Raw genomic sequence first — 21,907 nt, 5'->3', positions numbered from 1 at the left:
AGGGTATATACACGTGCAGGTGGCCGAGTGGCATATGGTTGACAGCCTGCTTACCCATTTCACCGGCCTTTCAGCTGGAGGTCATGCTGACGGTGACCCCTGTCCTTTGCTGAAAATGCCAACAAGGGCCAGATTCATTCCTTAGCTATACCCCTCTCTCTCTATGTCTATCATGGCCCATGGGGGTGGCTTCGAAAGTCCAATGAGGCTCTTTTATTGTGCAATACATCAGGCGGGGTGACAGGTGGCTGTGCTGGCAGACCAGCTAGAGAGCGTGGCGTATAAAGCTATCAGCCTGACAGTCAAATTACTATCATTTCGCCTCAGGAAAGGAGATATTTACCATGCATAAATTTCCCCCGAGCAGGTTCCCCAGCCGCACGCCACACAGCCTTTCCTTTTTACTATCAATTTACGTCGCTAATGCAGAGAGGGCCAATAAGTGAAACGGACAGCATGTTGTTGGCTAATGGACTTTTTGGGGCCGCCTCCACTGAAACATTTGAAATAGTTTCCATTACTACGTCAGTCTGTATGTGCAGCTCAGATGGATGGATATGCTTTACCGTAAGCGTCAGCCCTCCAATTAATTCGGATGGGAAATTAATAACATTTGAAAATTATTACTTGCCATTTCTGACACATCGCGGCAGGGGATTGAAAAAAGAAGGAGACGGTGTTCCCCCGGGGGGATTCATTAAGGCATGATGTCTGTGAGATACATCATTCAGCAGTGATTAAAAAGGCCCATCAAAATGCACAAGATGGGAATCAGTCCATGCATATTGAATACCCCCCACTATAACAGACATGGCAGAACTGCAGATGGAGAGAAATGGCAGGCCCGGCTCTCCACACGTGTTCCCGAGAACCGCTGTTCTGGCACAGGAAACCCAGATGATAATGAATGACCCGAATAGCCTGTCTTCCTGTATCAGCTTGAGTAATAAATGTATTACGCATCTTCTGTTTATTTATGGATTAGGAAGCAGTGATGCAAACAATGGTTACGACATGATGTCGCTGTATATTAGACAGCGTGGGTTTAGGTGAGGATTGGCCGCCTGCTTGTCTTTGATGAAAAATATGTTATATCTCACCAGGCATTGCTTCTCATAAATCAATAAACATTTCCACATAAACTCTATGTCATATGCACACACGCGGATGCTTATACCTTGTAGTGGCATCTATGCTCTGTCTCACATAAGATGTATTCACGACTGTGTTGTTTTTAGTGCGTAACTCAAACCAAGCAAGCGGGAAAAAGACAGAAAAATCCACTCATCCTTCCATCCATAGTATACACCACTGTAACTATATACAATTTTTTTTTTTTCAAATTGCTCTGTTCTGTAACTGTACTGATAAATTCACAGCCACTTTAATTCATTCCCTTTCAAGTTCCATTTCAGCATCTTTATGTAGCTAATCCAATTCAAATTCCAAATCATGAATAGAATGGTTAAAAGCCAGTTCTTAAATTCTGCATTTTGCTCCATCCAGGCATGTGCACATTTGAACAGGGTCTTTGATCACCTACCTCGCCCCAGGCAGCTGGCAGTGGCTCCACAGGTGGGTAATATTTGGGCAGGTCCCAGGCCACAGTGTTCATATACCATCTGAAGTCTTTACATTTGAGGTGTTTGCGGAGCTCTTTCTGAGCGGTCAGGTCACCGGTGGAGAGGTGGCGGTACTCGGGCCGACGCTGATAGATGTACTCTGTGTACTCATCCATCCATGTCTCTGCCACTCGCTTCAGGTTCTATGAGACAAATTGAGGTAAATGTGTTATTTTCATTTGAACAGTGCTACATATCTGTATGTGCATTGCAAAAGTATGAGAATCTCTAGGATTAGCTGTTAATTTGAAGATGAAATTAGAGTCCATTTGTTCAGAGGTGTTTTCATTCAGTGACTCTCAGGTGTCAGTGCCTGCCCTGTTTTATATAAAGAACAGGGATCTATCAAAGTCTGGTCATGTTTTAGGACCTCCTTAGAAAAAATAGAGTCGTCTCTTCTCATCAGGCTGGAAAATGTTACAAAACCATTTCTAAAGAGTTTAAACTCCACAAATACACAGTCAGATAGATGGTGACCAACAAAGATCACTCCAAAAGCAATACTTGAAATAGTTCACAAGGTCGCAAAGGACCCCAGTGTAACTTTTAAACAACTGAAGGCCTTTCTCACATTGGCTAATGCTAATTTTCTTGAGTCCACAAATGAACACTGAACAACAATGGTGTGTGTTGCAGATTTGTAAGAAAAAAGCTACTGTTCTCCAAAAAGAAAATAGTTTTTTCATCTGCAGTTTGCTAAAGATCGCGTGGACAGGTCAGAGAGTTACTGGAGAAAGGTTTTGTGGTTTCAAACGAGAATTGTTATATTTGGAGAAAAAAACACACTGCGTTCCAGCAAAGAAACTTGGGTTGCACTTTATTTTACAGTACGTGTACTTACATTTACTTATAGTGTACTTACAGTGTATTTATCTAAGATAGTTCTGGTAATACAATGTAACTACATGGGGTAGGGTTAGGTTTAGGGGTAGGTTCAGGGTTAGTACCTAGTTATTACATAGTTATTGTAATTAATATAATAAGTACATAGTATGTACATGAGGAACAGGACTGTAAAATAAAGTGCTACCGAAACTTGTCCCATCTATGAAACAAGGTGATGGTAGTATTTTGTACTGAGAAATGGACTAAGACTTCTACAAGATGTTGACTGAACAGCAGTTATGAGAAACGTTTAGCTGCAGTTATTGCTGCAAAATAGGGTCACACAAGATACAACATTCAAAGATTCACATACTTCTGCCACTCACAGATATGTAACAATGGATCATTTATCCGAATAAATAAATGACGAAGAAAATATTTTTGTCTAGTTTGTTTTATTGGATTCTCTTTGTCTACTTTCAGGACTTGTGAGAAAATCTGATGATAGTTGGGACATTTTCTATGCAAAAAAAAAATATATATATACACACACACATATACACTGTCAAGAGCACAGTGCTACCTGTACTCTCCGTACTATTTGTCTCTTATCATGCATGCAGAATATGAATAAGATCTTCTAAGGAACATTGTGGATCTAGAGCACTATAAACTAGCAGAATTGGGCCACTGTAGAGAAACACTCTATCCTTTCTCATTTGGAAGGATAGTGGAAGTTCTACTCACTCTTGCCAGGCTGGTCCCTGAAGGCACCTTGTAGGGGACATACTTCCTGTAGATGTGGCCCACCCTCGAACAAGGAACATCGTACATGCTGCCTCCACACATCCAAACCTGAAAAACCACATACGCACACACATTCTCAAACATTTATACTACATCACAGTACATGCAGAGTTGTCTCCATCCTTCATTCTCTCAGACAGCTGAAAAAGCTCAAAAAGCCTCATGTATCACATCCTTGTGAGCTCCAGCACAGGCAGTCTGAGAAGGTCTCAGTGGGAATATGTGGACAGACTAGCTAGAAATATTGCTACGCTTCCACATCATACCAGCAACAAGCAATGTCCTCGCCGTGGGCTCCAATTACGTATCGACTGGCATCCGCTGAAGGAAAGAACTAGAGTTTTCCAACTGCCTCATGCTTGTGTCTCTACTTTTCCTCTTTAAACCAAAAGAAAAGAGAGATAAAGAAAGAAAGCAGAGCATTCAATATGCTTCCCTTCCCATATCTCTCTTTCTGTTCTGCTAAGGCCAAGGCTTTGATGTGCCTGTCGGTATCGAGTATTGGCTTAGGCATGGTGGAGTGTGGACGCGGCCAGGGCCACTGACACACAGAGGGAGGTGAGAAGGCAGGGGGGAGGGGGGCTTCTTCTTGGACAAGTTGAGTCTGATGGTTTCTCTCTTTCTCGTGCACCCGCTGGGCTCGAGAGAGCTGTCTGCAGATATCAAACTGCACAGACCTATCTCTCCTGCCAGGCGGCGGGTTAGCGGTCAAGCTAACTTCACAGACCCCATCGTTATGGGGAGAGAATCGTTTGAAACATCAGTGCTACAAAGCGAGCAAGAAAAAGCCCCTGCCGATCCCTCATTTGAGGATAAATGAGGAAGCCATGTAACAAATAAGAGTTTCAGAAATCATTTTCAAAAAATTTTCACAGCCTCTTTTATTATAATGCATGAAGGGAGGCAGCCATGGCAGGACTTTAGATATTAAGATGACTTGAATTGCATTTAGAAAGCTGCCTACATTGAACAGATGGATGAATCTTGGACAGAGTGTGGCAGGCAACCAATCAACAGGATGATGCCAGGCCCAATCAGCCTCGGCTTTTATTTCAGTTTGTAGTTGCAAGAATGGAGACATGGTGTTACAGTGTAACAGGGTTTTAAATTTGAGTATTTTAATGACCATATGTCAAGGTCAAATATGAACTGTATAACTTCATGATAAATGGCAACAAGCAAATACTGTGCATTAAAGGAAATAATAATAATAAAAAATAAAAAAAACCCTGTCAAACAGACGGTTTAGCCTCTAAACTATTTTTACGGTTGCCATAGTTACTAGAGAGGCGCAGAGGATGGTGTTCCAATAACAAAGTTCAGTGCCAGCACAATTGAGAGTCTAATGAAAAAGACTGGGGTGGCAGGTATGTCAGAACTGATAAATAGAACACTTCCTCACATCCATCGGCGCCAGTTTTGGCCCTGCTAATCAAAACCGAATCACTTCAGAGCCACAGCCAATCACTGGATCACACAATCTAATTAGTTTCAGCAGTCTAGGCTGTCTAAACACACACAAAAAAAAAAACCACACGCACAGACTCACAGCTCCGCTATCTTCACCGCATTATTTTGGCCGACTGGTGCACTTTTGGCTTTGAGGCTTCGCTTAGTTACACAGTGAAGAAAATAACCTTTGCCGTCCGAACTTTTTCTGGCTTTATTGTTGAAAAGAATGAGAAAAGATTGTCTACACAGACAGACAGAGTGCTTCAGAGTTTGCAGTGGATCAGGAGCTATTGGATGTGGTTTTGGAGGGTGTGTCTAATTTGAATGGGTCCTCTTGTGCTCTTGTCCTCTTGTTTTGATTATTTTGGTCTAAATGTCCAACGACAGGAAGAAGCCTTCCTAAGGTCTGTGAGAGTTGATGTATTATTTGTGAATTGCAAAGCAGAATCAACCCAGATGCTTTAACTCACCTTGAAGGATATTTCAAACTGCTCACCACCCCAGATCTCAAGGCCTGTGTCATATCCTCCCAGTTCCCAGAACCACTGTCGGTTTACAGCAAACAAGCCTCCGGCCATCACAGGAGACCTGCGGGAAGCAGAATGAGCAATATGCTCAGCCATTTTTTAGAATTCATACTGCATTTATTAGATAAAGTCTTAAAAGAACCTGAAGGACAGCGTTAAGGAAGGACCACAAATTAAGGTCAAATAACCCCTGGAGAAACTCAGGGTGGAACAGTTACTTAATATAAATGTATTAAAAAATTCTTATTATGAATCACTTGTGTAGTATTATTTTTCACTTGCAAATGGCTTTAAGTTATACTGAATAAATCAATAAATGTAAATAAGAAAAAAAAAATCTATATTGATGAGTAGGTGGATACACTAGGGCTTGCATGGCTACTATTATCAGAAAACTGGTACAGGAAAGTAATGGACTAGTCAGCAGGTCAAAATGTATCATATGTACATGACTCACAATAAGTTGTGTAACTTCAAACACAAATCCAACAATGCACAGACAGAGAGTATGTACCAAAATAATGCTGCTTAAATTGACATAAATAGTGTAAAAGCTGTCCATATTCCACTTGGTTATATTTTCTGTCAGCCTCATCTTGACAAATACCTGTCATTGATTTCCAATTAAAACCATAATTCAGTTGAATTGGAGCTGAATTGAGGGTAGCCAATAGGTTGCAGAATTGTCATTTGAATGTAAAGGAATTTAAATTGAAAATACAATTGAAAGCAACACGTATAAAAAAATTTAATCAGCAAAATTTGTCAAACCTTGAAAAATGTTGTTTAATCCTTGAACTTTGAAAGTTTATAGCCCTTAGAGCTACAGATGACCGACAGATAGCTTTGCCACCACAGAAATAAATTACATTTTAAAATATATTAAAAAGTCAACAGTTATATTAATAGATAGATTCATTACTGTACAGAAGCAGAGAATATAACACATGGATCCATCAGAGCATATATTAATAAGCTCATTTTACTTTCATGCATATCTCCAGTCTTCTGTGTTTTGAAAGCTGAATCATAATCTACATCTGCAAACAGTCTCTGATGGTAGAATCTGACATAAGCTGGAAGATGAATTCTGATCACTGACATGATCAGGCTCACTGTCCAGTCAAAATCACTTATGTGAAAAAGTGAGATTTAGTGGCCAATTCAAGGCAGATCAAAGTGAGAGAGGACTGTGGTTAAGCAGATGTCAACCAAACATGCAGATGAGTTATTTGTTATCCTCATTGTGCTGTTTTCATTAATGCTTACTGTGCTTCCAAAACTTGCATTCAGTCGTTATATCACATGTACTTACGAGGCTTAAGCATGCCAATGGGGTTTGAGAGGGGATACTGATGGATTTAATGGATCTCGCCAGTTGTTTAGTGGCGTTTGAATCCCGAGACTTGGCTAAAGCAGACATGAAGCAGTACAGAGTGTCTGTTGGTGTAAGTAGTGCAATCTTTTAATAGAGCATGTGGGATGAAATATGGTAATGCGAGGGCTGGAATGACAGCATGTTTTGGGATTATGGTTATGCATATACTGCACTTGCACACTGCACAGATGACAGAGAGCCCTGGGTTGAGAGAGGATTTGTGGTGGATTTATTTATTCAGTATTTTGAGCATGGGGGGTAAAGCTGAGATGATCCATGGGCAGACATTTCATCCGTCATTGGTGATGGTGGTGCGGGTGATGCAGGGCTCATTTATTCATCATGGGTGGCCTTTACACTGTCAGTGAAATCGACGAAGATTAGTCTCACAAATTTAGGCAAAACTATTACTAAAAATAGACCGATATAGACAACTGTTAAAAAGTTTGTGAGTTTGTAAGTCTCTTATGCAAGGCTGTATTTATTTGATAAAAAATACAGTAATAAAATTTGAATACAGGTTTTGTGAACTCTTTTCTACAGTAATATATTCAAAAATATTATTTATTTTTATTATGTCAAAGCTGAATTTTCAGCAGCCACTACTCAAGTGTTCAGTGTCACATGACCCTTCAGAAATAAATCTAATATTGCTGATGAAGGAACATTAATTATTATGTTGAAAGCTTAATATTTTTGTGGAAGCCATGATACCTTCAGGATTATATAATGATTATATTATAAAGTACAAAACAACAGCATTTATTTTAAATAGAAATATTTTTGTTTCAAATACAACGTCTTCACTGTTGTGCTGATGAATGTAATGCATCCTTGATTAATAAAAGTATTAATTTCTTTTATTACTGACCCAAAGTTTTTGAGTTGCTGTGCCAAAATTGCTCTCTTAATCCATCACAGAAATTATTTTACTGAGTCATGTTTCAATAAACCAAACCAATGCCAAAAACAGACTGACAGACTGGCATATTCACTGTTCCCATCATAAAACCATTTCTATGGAACAATTTCAAATATTAAAAAAAGTTAGATATATGTTTTTGTAAACCTGTACAACTGAGTAAAATGATTTGAATATATTGAATAAATTAAGGTTTTGATAAGAAGTCTTAATATCATCTTTCATCAAAGACAAAACAATAAAACAACAGACGGATTGACCTACAAATACATACTGATATATCAGGCTGATTTTTTTTCTCCAATTAAAATGAAATAATTATGTGACCACCAAGTGCAGAGGATCTGGTGGAAACCACATGGTCAGCATTTAACAAGGATGAAAAGTGCAAATTGCTGGGTTCTGTGTGATTTAGTCAAAAATATTATGGATGGCTAAACACATGAAGCGGAGAGGAGAATGAATGAGAATGAGCAAGAGAGCAAAGACAGAAAGGCAAGCCATAAACAATTATTGGAGGAATGGGTTTGTGTACAGACGGCCAAAGTAGATGAGCAGCGCGGCGCCAAAATCAATTTACTCGTACGTAATACTCTCTGGCCTGCTTCCTTACGATTTAATAAGGTGCTGAAATATAACAGTGATATATAACTACTCAATTAAGACAGCTAATGGAGGAACAAGAACTCCACTGGAGAAATTACTGTGTTGCTTTTTTCCCTTCCACCACCAGTAACACCAGCTCCAGCAGATTTAGTGACGTTGTGGAACACGCCATCCTGAAATGGACATTTGTGTTTTGGCTCTTGCAGACGATGGACTTTGTGGGTGCTTAGCCAGCTCATTGGCTATGGGGTTCATCAATGGTTTATTTGATCAGCTGAGCACCCAGCTTGGAGACTCAGGTGGAAAGAAATAGAATCACTTAGACATCAGGAGAGGCAAGAATCAGCGATGGGGATGATTGGAGCGACCGATCAACAGGCTCAGGGGAGCTTTGACAACTTGACAAGTTTCTGTGACGGCTCTGGCCATAGCTATGGCTCTTGATTGTATTTGCTCGTTCTCGTCTCCCAGTGCGTTCATGCATGCACAATGGCACGCTACATTTAGGATGTGTCTGTTTTTCAACATTCTGTCTCTTATTCAGTCACAGAGGAGCGAGCTGATTACTTCAGGGGCTGCTTGCGTGGTGAGGCTGCCATGCATGTGCAGGAACAGCTGCGGTGACCGTATTGATTGGCTATTTAGGCCTCAGTCTGAGGGGAGAGTGTGGATCGATGTGGTGGAGTGTTAGTATGTTTGACGGAAAGGCAGGTGAAGGAAGTAGAGAAACCTCTCATCAGGAGTGCTCTGCACCACTGGAGCATACCACCAGGTCAAATACCTTACTACAGAAGAAAAGAGAGGAAAACGAGAGAGAGACTGAAACAGGGGGCCCCTCCTGGATGTTGACCCCCTAGCTAAGTGTAAATCTAACAAGATGAGCCCTTCCTGTGAGGCAATGTGAAGTGAAAACGAACATGGAGGGGATCTGTGTGATTTTGCCTGGAGCAAGGAGGGATTTTAAACTGGAATGTCAGAATGTTGTGTGTTCTCACTCTGCAACACAGGCACAATGTGTTAGCAGACTGTTAGGCAGAAGTGTTTTAATACTATTAGCATTTTGGAAGCAAGATGGAAATGACAAGTTTAATCAGAAAACAAAACAACAAAACAACTTTACCAAAAATGGGACTTCAGAATCACAGAAAGATAAAAACAACAGATTCTTTTGTTATCTGAAAATTTGTGACTGAAAGTAATAATGCATTGTAGAATTTAAAAAGAGCAAAGAGACATGTCAAGAAATTATAAAGTGTTTCTTTAATGACATACCGAGAACATATATCGATATACATGTAGCCGATAAACATTATGATATGGTGTGATCTGAACCTTAAACACGTTTTGTCAAAAAAGCTGGTATTGTCCATTTTCAAGGCATCGTGAGTTCACGTTTAACTGCAGAAGCCAAAAGGAGCCCTTGTTGTTTGTGAACAGAAGGTGATAAGTCCATTCAGCGCGCTGTATTCAGGTCAGGTGCCAAGACTATCAGTCACTTTGAAAAGACATGAGTTTCGTCAAAGCTGACTAAAAGTGTTAGAAGATGGGTAATTTCAACAAGCTTGACGAATTAATACAATTTTCACTTTGAAAAGACGTGCTAGCTGAGAGGAGTTTGATTGATATTACTTGGAATGCACAATAAAACAATAATACAAAAAAAAAAAAAAAGTTATTTGCAGTTAATAGTTTTGCAAATGAAGTCTTTGAATACTGTCATTATTTACCTATTTTTTTTTTGCTTTTCATCTGGAGGACAGAAGAGTTTTTTGAAGAATATTGGAAGCCAAAACATTTTGGTCACTTTCCACTTTATGGAAACACTGAAAAATTTCTCAAAATATTTTATTTTTTGTCACACGTTACAAAGAAATGGCTTGGTGTGATACAATGGTAAGTAAATGATGCCAACATTTTTATATGTGGGTGAACTATAACACATGTAAATAAAATCCTGACCAGTCACGATATGACACAATTCCAGCGACAAGGTCTTTTCATGCTGAAAGTAAAAAGAGGGTGTGGTGGAAAACAATCAATCACAAAACACAGCACTCAGTATAAAACAAAGAACACTTATATTGTATTTTCATGTCTTTTGATGCTTAATCAAGGTTTGATGATTTTCATGGTTTTCCTTAAGGAACTTAAGGGATTTGCCATGAAATATCTGTTTCCAAACTTCTACAATCAGTTTCTCCTCAGCCATTTTGGATGTCCAAAATACAAGAGGAGTACTACTACCAAGAAATGGAAACCAACTGTCTAAGAGTTAAAGCATAAAAGTGTCAGCACATTAATTAAACAGTACTGCCGAAAATGTCTTCTGCTTAAATTTTTTTTAAATACAATAAATAAAATGACATATTTAGATAATAGACTTAGACAAACCTTCATGGCCTAAGTATCTTTGAGAAAACAAGAAAGAAACAAGGCAGCATTTCTGGATTGCCTTCATTTTAAACATTCTGTTAAAGTCACATAGTAACACTACTTCAGTCAAATGAGAACCCTGTTTGGAATTTAAAACATGTGACCAACAAAATATAATGAATCTTGGCTGGGTCCGACCAAAACAATGCTACATTTTACTGCTTAATACTTTATTGTGTTTATTCTGGTTAAGTTAGCGTATTCTATTGAAAAATACTCATACAAATCATACAAACTAGAAGAAAAATCAAGAATCTTGCAGCCAGATGTGGCAGAAAAACCAACCAACCAACCAATCAAACAAACTTAAACGAGAAATGGAAAACCCAGAATGGATGGAGCATGATTATAGAACGCTTTGAGCGAAGACAGGGAATTGCTGTTGCCCATTCTCTAAACATTAGGTGCAAAACAAGCACACACACAAACACACACAGACTCTTCTTTTCGTCTGTATGTAGGTCACTCTCTGGGGTAGTTTTTTCTCGAGGTCTTGAGGGACTCAGTGGGGTCTCGACCTCTCAGCCCTGTTTCAAACTCATTAGCATTCATCACCTTCTCGCACACTGGCCATTCTAATACTGCTCTCATTTCTATTACCATTCAGCACAGCGACCTAAATACACAAGCACACACACACACACACGGAACGACTCCCTGAGGACATGCAAGCCCCGTGTTGACAAGCCCTCTTGGTGGTCTGCTGATTCCACTGGGGCTAATAAAAAGCAACACTAAGGGTAATTGGTGCAGGTGACTCTGTAAACTCTGCCACAATTGCCATTTTTAGAGAGTGTGTCTTGTGACTAGGCTCTTTTTAGACTATTTGTGTTATTCCTCAATTAACTACCATAATCTCTGGAAACAGACCTCAGGGGAGAGAGAGGTATTTACATATAGAGTCACAATGATGTTTGCTCCCTAGACTTACGGTAATGATTCTGAGAGAACTAGAGAGAGGAATTAATATAGTTTGTGCATTGTATTCTAGCTAAATGTGCTGTCAGTTTATGTGGCTCCACTTGTCTGTCCTCTGTGGATGGGCTCTAAGTTAAAGGGTCTGTTTGCTTTGTGCTCATTCTAATATAACTAATCATTTGTTCAGGCTGGTTGGAGACAGACCCTCAGAGAAAGCCCCTAAGAGCAGCTGGCATCGATCCCTGTCTCTCCTGACATACATTCAGAGTAAGGATGTGCAAAACAACATATTTTTTGGAAAAAACTTTACTATAAGCTTTAGTTTGTTAATATTAGTTAGAGCATTCAGTATCATGGACTAACAATGAATAACAATGTTTACAGCATTTAATAATCTATTTTCTACATAGACATATGTTCATTTTTTTCTTTTTTTTCTTTTATAAATATTAAACAGCACAACAGTTTACAACACTGATGATAATGAAAAATTAAACGATGATTGTTTTTTTTATTTATTTTTTAGCAGGAAATCAGCATATTAGAATGATTTCTTCAGTGTCATATCTGAAAACTTCAGCTTTGCCATCACAGGAATAAATTACGTTAAAATATATTTACACAGAAAACAGCTTAAATGTTTTACATTTTGCTTTGTTTTTATAGTATTTTTGATCAAATAAATGCAGCCTTGGTAAGACATTCATACAATCCTCTCTAATACTCACTTAAGATGCATTTAACAATTTTTTTGGTTGATTTTAACTCCACTTAGCTTCTTAAAAAAGGCAAGTCTCAAGAAACTAAAACAAACGTCGTAAAATATTTGTTTAAATGTGTATGGCTGTAGCACTATAGTAAATGCGCTAATTAAAACACTACCACTGAAAATATCTAATGGTAAAATAAACACGCACAAAAACCTCCCACTTAAAATATATGAGAAAATCTAGCCAACCTTCATGACCCATTCCTAATTCAAAGCATTTGTGACAGAAAAGGAAGAAAACAAAACAACGTTTTTGCATCACCTTCATGCTGGACATCATCCCCCCACACCCCTTTTCTTTTCAATCATGGAAAAAGTGCCAGCCATGCAGTTGCCAATCACAATTTCATTCAAGGCCTGAGCAACATAAATCCAATTAAGTTCTCCCCAAATACAACATTTATGAAGCTTAAACGTCTTTGTGGAGCAAGGAGGACACAGGCTGAAGAGCTCATCAGCTTTTCTTTCCTCTTTCTCTCTTTCCCCCATCATCCCCGCTGTCCCTGTGATTTCCATAAATATAAATCCACTATTTACTCCCGTCCCTGGCAAATTCAGCAGAAAGATTTCCATTCTCAGTAGAAAAGACCTCAATTTGGAAATGTCCAATCTTGCTTGAATGGTGGGTGGGAGGGGAGCGATTTCCGGCATAATCATCTCTTTCTGAGTCCTATTGTGCAGCTGCATATTAAATGGTTAAAGTCACCGGAAACAGTGGGGGACTTAGAAGAGATTTGTAGTGGGAAATCATTTCCAATGTACTTCTTTGAAGTCAAGGTCAGAGTATGCATAAAGTGTGAGAGACACAGAAAGAGACAGAGATGGTAGGCGGGAGAAAGGATTGAGTCCATTGTCATCTATTATACTTTCCAGGAATCCCATAACACCTGGAGAGAAAACTTCATACATTTGCACATTTTTGTGAGTTCAAGGTGTCGTACACGCCAAGCAAGGGCACACGTGTTAAAGGCAAGGCCGTGAATCACTATTAAAGCATATGTACACCATGAATCCATTATTAATTTCCTCCTCAGAGAAAGGCGGAAGATTGGGGACAATGCGACCCCATTATAGAAAGCCATCTCTAATGAATAAAGGGGCCAATAAGGTCTGTAATATATGGAAATAGGATCCTGCTGTTATCATCTCCTGCCATTGACTGTGACTTCTCATCCTGGCCAGAAGGGGGCGATGTGGGGACAAGGATACAACTTCAGCTCAAAGTTCCCTGTAGGTTGGCACAGATTCACAGACTGGGGTTATAATGTAATTTAACCCAACAGCTAACGCATGTCACAAGGTAGCAAGGTGAATCATTCGTCGCACTTCCATTAACGCCGAGACGCTGGGTTTACTACTCTTTCTTCTTCTCTCAATCAATCAGAGAGAAGTCAGGGAAGAAAGCTCTGACTTCTCAGTGGATCAGTCATTGCACAAATGAGCTGTGATCCAGATAGAGGACCCGCTTTCATCTTGTAACAGGCGGTAAGATCTATATTAAGGCTTCTTAGCTGCGTACGCTTCACACATGCGAATGTGCCAGTCTAGGTTGCTCAGCCAACAGTCGAGGCAAGAGGTAATAAAGTATTAAAATAAAAGGATGGGGGATTTCGAAAGCCAGAAGGATTCTGTTCCACGGTCGAGGGCGGCTCGCAGGAGAGGCTCATTACGTACCCATCACGTCGCAAAGTTTTCCACATCTCTCTTTTAGTGCAGATGTCTCACGGAGAGCAAAAAGGGTGTGGATGCATTTTGTCTTCCCATCCTATGTTTCTTTTCCACCCTTATAAAAATGCCTCAGCCTGCTCCTTCAGAAGTAAAGTTAGCAAATTGGCAGAGGAGACGTCACCCCTCTAGCAACACGGCTCTGACGGAAGAGTCTTAGCCCACGCGAGAGGCTTGAGTGCACGAGGAGAGACACGTCAGCTTAACTTTGGCTTGTTAACTGCTTTAGGCAGATGTTATGTACTGTAGGGGGACTTTTCGCAGAGAATTGAAGGGGAAGATAAACAGCATACGGGGGACTTAGGACTAGCTGGTACACCAGACAGAGTTAAACAGAACGGTTTGTGACAGTACATGCATGGAATGGAAGGCAACAAATCTCTGTTGTGGTTTGCACTATACGCATCAAACAGGCCTGGGTCTGCAGAACGGATCGAATTTATAAAAACCCACTGAAATGTTTGAGGGTTTAGTGTCACATTCCTGAGTAATGTTTCACAGCAAACATTTCGGCTGCCCTTCCTGTGAGAGACACAAAGAGAGTGAGAATGGGAGCACAGATATGCAGGTCAGAGTAAAATGTGAGCCGGTGGGAGTTGAGTTTTATTGGTGGCATGGTGTGAAATAAAAACACTGGACGTAGATGTATTTCTCTCACCGAATTGAACTCTAGGATCACACTGTCTTTGCATCCAGCTGTAACTATCCCTCTTAATTCCCCTCAGAGACTGGCATCTAACGAGAAATGTCTCCTAGTACTCAGACTGTATTAAAGAAAATATGAAGAATAATACTTTCTGCATTGATTTTTTTTTGTATGCATTTCCCCAGCTTTGATTTTTCATAAGCATCTTGCCAAATGACAAATCACAAAATGAATAGAACTTACTAGAGAAATCAAATCCCTAGATCTTACACTCAGATTTTTTGTTCATTACTTTTACTTCAGATCAAATACATAAAACCCCTTAGATAATGTTTAAAGTGTTGAGACATGGATTTTGATAAATATAATTTTCACTATTCTAAAAAAAAAAGAAAAAGAAAAATAGGATTATCAGTATCAGGATTTTCAAGTACATTAAAATTTTTACTTAATTACTTTGTTTTAAATTATTATTTATTATTATTAGTCAAAAGGTATGAATTGTTTATTAGATGGTTGGAAGCTGCATTAAGGGCAAATGATGGTAAATCAACATAATTAGGAAATAATACCCAGGTGTTCACATTATTTTGTCTGACCCCTTTATGTCTGTATCTGTAATTATTATTAATAATAATGTTCAGGGGTGTAAGTATGTTTTTTTTTCTCACAACTTTTCAAGTTTAATTGGTAATTTAGCTAAAAATGGACAAAGAGGAAGTTTTCAGTCTTCCTATCTAAATGTTCTAGGCACACTCTGGTCGCATGTAGTCAGTAATGCTGACAGCCCGGCAGAGTGGAACAGATATACAGAGGTGTGCTTGATCCCTGACAGGTGGGCATGGGTTGAGCCATTGACTGCAGAAAATATGACTTGCCCTCAGGCCTTGGAGGAGGAGTGGGATGCTGGATGAACTACAGTGGGCCGTACTGGGCACAGCATACAGAAGAACCAGCAACCCGAGGGGAGGGAGAGGTCTGGAGTCCAAAGAAAGTCACAGAGGTCTGTGGATAAAGCCCTGCAGCATCCCACTAATGTTAACATTCTAATCCACATGTGTGCAGCAGCAGTCATGAAAGACTGGTTGTAAGACTGTTTAAGAGTGTGTTTTTGTGTTAGTGTACATAAGTGAGTGAGAGAGAGTCTTCACTCAGACTTCTGCAGAGGAGACGCAGTGCGCCTGCACATATAAACACAAACACACACTCCGCCACACTCAGGAAAGCTGATTTTCTCAAGACCTCATATCCACCCCAAAAATTAATCCATAGCTTAATGCCTGGTATGGCTAGTCTGGGGTGCAACGTGCTGTGATGTGATAGGGGACCAAAAAAACATGCACACACACACACACACACATACACGAGATTTCAATTTTGTTTGGTTAAAACAATGAACACACATATGAATTTATGACTATTAGACTATGGCTATAGTTATGACCATTTTTTTTCCTGGCAGTAAATCATTATACAATTTAAAGGATAGAGATCAAAATAGTATGTGTGAGGCAATTTATGTGGAGGACACTTACAGCGGAACATATACATTACAGTACAAAGACTCCAGAGAGAAATTGATTTCTTTCTCTGCTCATATCACTTGCACTTTCTGAGAAAATAACAAATTGTTTACCCATTAGACTGCATCAAATGTCTCAAATCAAACTAAATCTAGTTATAAAATAACAGATTCAGTATTTCTCAAATTGCTTCAATTTACTCAAATTGTCTCAGTTTGAGAGGAAGCTGCTTGGTGTGTGAGTTGTTCACCCACTGTTTTTAATTTAATTCAGAGGGAATTATTGCAATAATGGCCATATCTAGTATAATCAGCATTAGAAGAAACACATTTCTGATTAACTGTAGATGACTTGAAGGGTACATCAGACAAAAAATAAACAGATAAAAACATTTTAGTAAAAGCTGCTCTACTGCTTGTGATGCTGAAGATCACAAATACTAAACTCAGAAACATAGATTGACATGAGCTGTCGTAGAAAAGCTGGTAAAAAAAAATTATAATTATCAAGACATACCGGTATCTGTTTTAGGATTAGTGATTTGGAACAATATGTTACATTTGTGTTTCTGTATCTCAAACTTTAGATTAGATACATTTAACATGATGTAATAATATTTTAATATAGTAGCTACTTTCACATCTAGGTGGAATAAAAAAAATAAAAATAAAAAAATAAAAAAAATTGTACAACCGTCTGTTCAAATTAAATGAAAATAAACCAAGCATAGTAGATTTTTTTTTCCCTGTTGTACCGAAATAGTATGAACCCTGACCCCCGAACAATGGTATGTACCGAACCGTAACATCTGTGTACCGTTCCAACCTTACAATTGAAATACTATTTAATATTATAATATTACAAACTACTTATTTTTCTTTGTATTGTATTTATCTATGTGAACTTGCTAGACAGACTTGCTTCCCTGATGCACTTGAATCTTAATGGGTCTCATATTGTGTCTATTATTTGTAAAAACATACATTTTTATAAATAATTTCAAGTAAAATTAACTCTTTCTTTGGCCTCTTGGGGAGTATAAGAGACTTTATTTACACTAGTAATTAACAGTGTAAGACTGATTTCACTCACTCGTATGGGTTGCTGGGGTCTGCTCCTTGTAGCTCTGATGGGATGGGAATGCGTTTATAGTACATCTCCCAGTCAAAGGCTCCCCTCATGGCATCCCCCGCCTGTGCCTCATATCCAAAGTGGTTATGGTCAATCACGTCTATCATGGGACACACAATGGTTTTGGGGTTCTGTGCGATCTGGTCTACAGGCAGAAGGCAAGGTGAGAAAAGGAGAAGAAAAGTTAAGTAAAGCTAGAAATCTACCAAGTCTCTTCACAAACACAGCGTGGAGAAGAGGAGGAACGAAAAGAAAGTGGAGGTGGTGCCTCTCAGGAGTCTCCCTCCTCTCCTGGATCACTTGCTCTCCTTCGCTCTGCTTGGCTGAGTGTGGCGACCCTGTGAAATTTAAAGCCGCCACAGCCGCCTGGCGATTAGAAACAATTACAGCGCTTCAAAGTAGGTTTGCTCCATGGAGGGCCGAGCAGAAAGGACCCTCGGCCCTTAACTCTATCTCTGTCAGTCAGCAGCCGCTAAGCCGTCCCAGATCTGTCGCCCAGACTCTCCCTCAACACCACTGCACTACTGGACCATGGAGATCGCAGAGAAAAAGCAAAAGAGAGGGAACAGACCTGGAACAGCGTGATCATATTCACAGTGATAATTCCTGATGGATGATCTTTTTATTTTTAGAAAATTAAGTCTCTTAAAACACACTTTACTAGACTTTAATGAGCTTGGTTTTTATCCAAGGCAACTTACATTGCATATAAATTAGATATTTTATCTAGATAATCTATGTATTATTTGGGAATAAAACCTGACTTTGGCATTGCTATAGAACTATGCTTTGCTGTTTGAGCTATATATAAATTTTTATTCAGCATGGCTGCATTAAATTTATGAAAAATGACAGTAAGGATATTTGTATTTGTCTTCCAAACAGCATTTTTTTTCTATTCATCAAATAATTATGAAATAGCACAACAGTTTTCAACAATAATTACAGGAAATGTTTCTTGAGCAGCAATTCACCATATTAGAATGATTTCTATTTCCCCCCGGAAAGTAATGAAAATTCCCACCACGGCATAATTTCCACCCCATCTCAAGTTATGCGTTAATTAACATTCCTTGATGGAAATGACATTCTGAACACTTTTGTCTTGCTAACAGCAATATTTGAAAAGTGTCTTAAATACCTAAAATAATATTTAAGACAGGATGTTGAATAATTCAGCAAAATTTGCAGCCTGAAAGGAAAAAGATTTACACACAAAATATTTTCTATATTTTCACACATCACAACTTGTTTCATCTCAAGTGCTTCACTGACACTTCACACTTTCATATTTCCTGAAAAACTGATATTTTATATTTTTTACACAATAAATATTGAAACTCCTTATTTCACTGTTGTTTAGATAATAATAGGTTTAATACATTAAATGCAAAAAAATCATATTTTTATATTTTTATTATGAAATGTCATAGTTTAAGATTTAAAGTCTAAGGGCCAGATTTACTTAACAGGGCAAATTAATGCAAAAGTGCAATTCCATAACAGGGAAATCTCCGTGGGTGATTTACTGACAATTTGAAAAAAAAAATAATAATAAAAATAACACAGACGCAATATTTACATATCGATCAATGCAATATACCAAGCGCAGCGCCAATTAGCGTGGTTGCAAATAAGCAGAACTGATGCTCATCAGGTGCAATGATCTACTTACAACACACAGGCACAAAATAGTTTAAGACATGCTTTTTTTGGGCGTTAAAAAATGGCACAAATACCAGTAATTTGATGAGTGCAAACATTAGTAAATCGAGTTGCGTGATTCATTTTAATACTCTCCTCCCATAAATTTTGCCTCTGAAAGAGAAACCCCTACAAATGCATATTCAATAAGTTCAGGAGCAAAAATAACTGTCCACGCCTTGTCAGCACTAATTCTAAAATCTTAAAATCTTTAGTAATTCCTGACAGTACTATTTTAAAGCCAGAAGACAGTTAGTTAATCTGGCCCCAAGCGTGGGAAGAGGGCTATAGTAAAAATCAATGCAAAAGGCTTTTGAAAAGCAGCAAAAATAAATTTTAAAAATATGGTAAAACTTTTCCAAGACCCCTTTAAAAGGAAATTCATATAACACAAATTTGAAAAGTTGTAGGTTGTATGTTTTTTTTTTGTAACACTAGTCATCAACCTTCACAAACATCCAGCATCAATCCATACGATGTGATGGCAACCAAAACACTGTCCTCTCCAATGATAACTGTGTGGTCAGAGCAATTTAGCCACTTCTCAGGAGGTCTCCCATCCAGATACTAGTCAAGCTCAACTGTGCTCAGTATTAGAGGATAGCCAGTCGAGAGATGTGGGGCTATAATCTGTTGGGTTTCCCCTGCAGCAGACAAATTTCAGTGCCTTTTCTATTGTTGTATAGTGAATATAAGCAATTCTGTTAGTATACCAGTAGCTTAATTACAACTAAGCACAAATTACAAGAATACACGTATTGCAGTGGAATTCTACAAATAGCTGTTATGATTAAATGAAGTATTTACTGTCTGCTTTGTGTCTTTAGTTAGGATAGAGGACGTTTTCTGTCGAGAGCTGTTGGCTTTGCATTTACTTATGTGTGTGTGTGTGTGTGTGTGTCAGTTCAAGAACAGGCTTTCCTAAAAAGCTACCGCACAAACAACCACCTGCATTCTCCTGCCAACACTCACATATCATGCCTTTGTTTTCTCTCTGGCGCAGAGTATCCACTTTCCTTCCATAAGAACCCGCTCTGCTGTGCCGCTTACTGGGGATGAATCCTTTGTTTGATTCTTTATCCTGTTGCGGATGTATTTAAGTATTCTAATCTGAAAACCAAGGACTCCATCTGCCGTCTGCCCAGTTGACGAAGACAAATGAAGAAAAATTTAGAGGAAGACTAAGGAGATATTTATGAATTAGATTGGATTGATTTCTGTAAGAGTAGCAAAACAGGATCAAACCAGGCAGACCAGACTGCTCATTGTAACAACATTTTAGTGCATTTCTAAAACAATTTGAAGACAAAGGACACAAAGATCACACTTAGGAGGACACAATTCTGGCACAAAGAAATTTTAGTTGTTTTGTAGATGCTGGATTTTTCTACACAAGACATAAGCTCTATCCAAAGGGGAATAATTTTCTCTGAGGAGGTCAGCTACATTTGTGTTTCTAAGACATACTTTATGACTATACTTTTTTACTCTGTAAAAATTACAGAGGAAATTACTGTTTTTCAGTGATCCTCTGATAAAATGTAATACTGTCTGGGTAGGTATTATCCTCATTTATTTTGACTGTCATCAATCATGTAACTAAAGCTAAATTTCACGTTGCTGTCTGTGTCACATTTATGTTCCATTTTGGTTTATATTTCCCTGTGTTTCTGTTCCACCTAGTTTTCATGTGTTCCTTGATAAGTTCATTTTATTCCACCTGTGTTTATTAATTATCATTTGTCTCAGTTCATTTAAGCCCTGTGTTCTCCCGAGTTCCTTTCTCCTGTATTAGTTTGAGCTTAGATGTGTGTGGTTGTCCTTTCTCTTCTCCTGAGTTTAAGCTGGAATTAAAGACTTTCTATTGAATGACTCCTGCATGCACTTCTCTCTATCCACAAATCCGTACAAATCTATCTGGTGCACCTTTAATACAACTTTCTAGGTAAAAGTTTGTGGCAAAAGTGCTGTTGGCATGCTGTCTGACATAAATCGATAATTAAATTAATAAAGACATCAGGGAAAACTGCAATTACTAGGGTCAGCTTCAGAAGTAATTCTCATTTTAATTTTCTTCCTTACTTTATTTATTTTAAAGATGTCTGTGATGCTTAGAATGTATTGTAATATGTGCAGCATTTATTGTAAAATGTGCTCAGCATTTATTTTACTGTGAGGCTCCATTTCTTTGATCTAAAACATCTTGAATTATTATAACAATTTAAAATAACTGTTTTATATTACATATTTTATGTATTTGTAGAAACTAGTACTGGTATAATTTTTTTTTTCATGGATACTTTAAGGAACATTAAGTTCTAAAGAACGGCATTTATTTGAAATAGAAATCATTTGCATCAGATCTGTCCTGGAGAGCATCAGTCTTGCAAAATTTAGTTCCAACCTTGGTAAAAATGCGTGCAAGGACTGGAGTTGAAAACCGCTGCTATAGAACACATGGGTACATCAATGCTAGAGTCAACAGGAAAAACAACAACGTATTGGCAGAGGAAGACTGCACAAACATGAACATAAATACAGGATAATTACTTAACAAGTGCACTGAATGACTATTTAAAATAGTTCCAGAGTTCAGGGAGGAGACAAAGGAGGGAGGAGCCAGGAAGGAGACAGGAGGGACATGGAGCAGGAGGAATCCAGCTAGTCCAGGCCACAGCTATAATGACGGCCCATGGTGAAGCCGATGGAGGGAGAAGCCATGGTGGAGAAATGGCTGGTGACTCCATAAGGCTGACCAACGACAGCAGAGCAGGTGGTGGAGGAGCCCGAGGCGGAGACGGAGAGCCGATGAGCCAGGGTATCGGGGAGGATCCGGAGGTCCTAGGTGGAGCCGATGGCATACGTTACCGATGCGAAGATGTGGATCCGAGAGGCCATGGTGGAGCTAGAGTGACAGAG

At 38.8% G+C, this 21,907-nt stretch overlaps 1 protein-coding gene across 1 annotated transcript in view; it reads right to left on the bottom strand.

Annotated features, from left to right (window-relative positions):
- galntl6 (polypeptide N-acetylgalactosaminyltransferase like 6) overlaps positions 1–21,907 on the bottom strand; it is a 203,812-nt gene that overhangs the window by 5,711 nt on the left and 176,194 nt on the right. The window contains exons 7-10 of the mRNA XM_052546075.1: positions 17,246–17,429; positions 5,177–5,294; positions 3,195–3,302; positions 1,544–1,765 (exon numbers count right to left, since the gene is read on the bottom strand). Coding sequence (XP_052402035.1) covers positions 1,544–1,765; positions 3,195–3,302; positions 5,177–5,294; positions 17,246–17,429 — 632 coding nt within the window. The remainder of the gene's footprint in view (positions 1–1,543; positions 1,766–3,194; positions 3,303–5,176; positions 5,295–17,245; positions 17,430–21,907) is intronic.

Source organism: Carassius gibelio, chromosome B1 (genome assembly GCF_023724105.1).
Source record: "Carassius gibelio isolate Cgi1373 ecotype wild population from Czech Republic chromosome B1, carGib1.2-hapl.c, whole genome shotgun sequence".
NCBI lineage: Eukaryota > Metazoa > Chordata > Actinopteri > Cypriniformes > Cyprinidae > Carassius > Carassius gibelio.
Note: the sequence above shows the minus strand (reverse complement) of the source record. Positions and strands in the feature narration are given on the sequence as shown.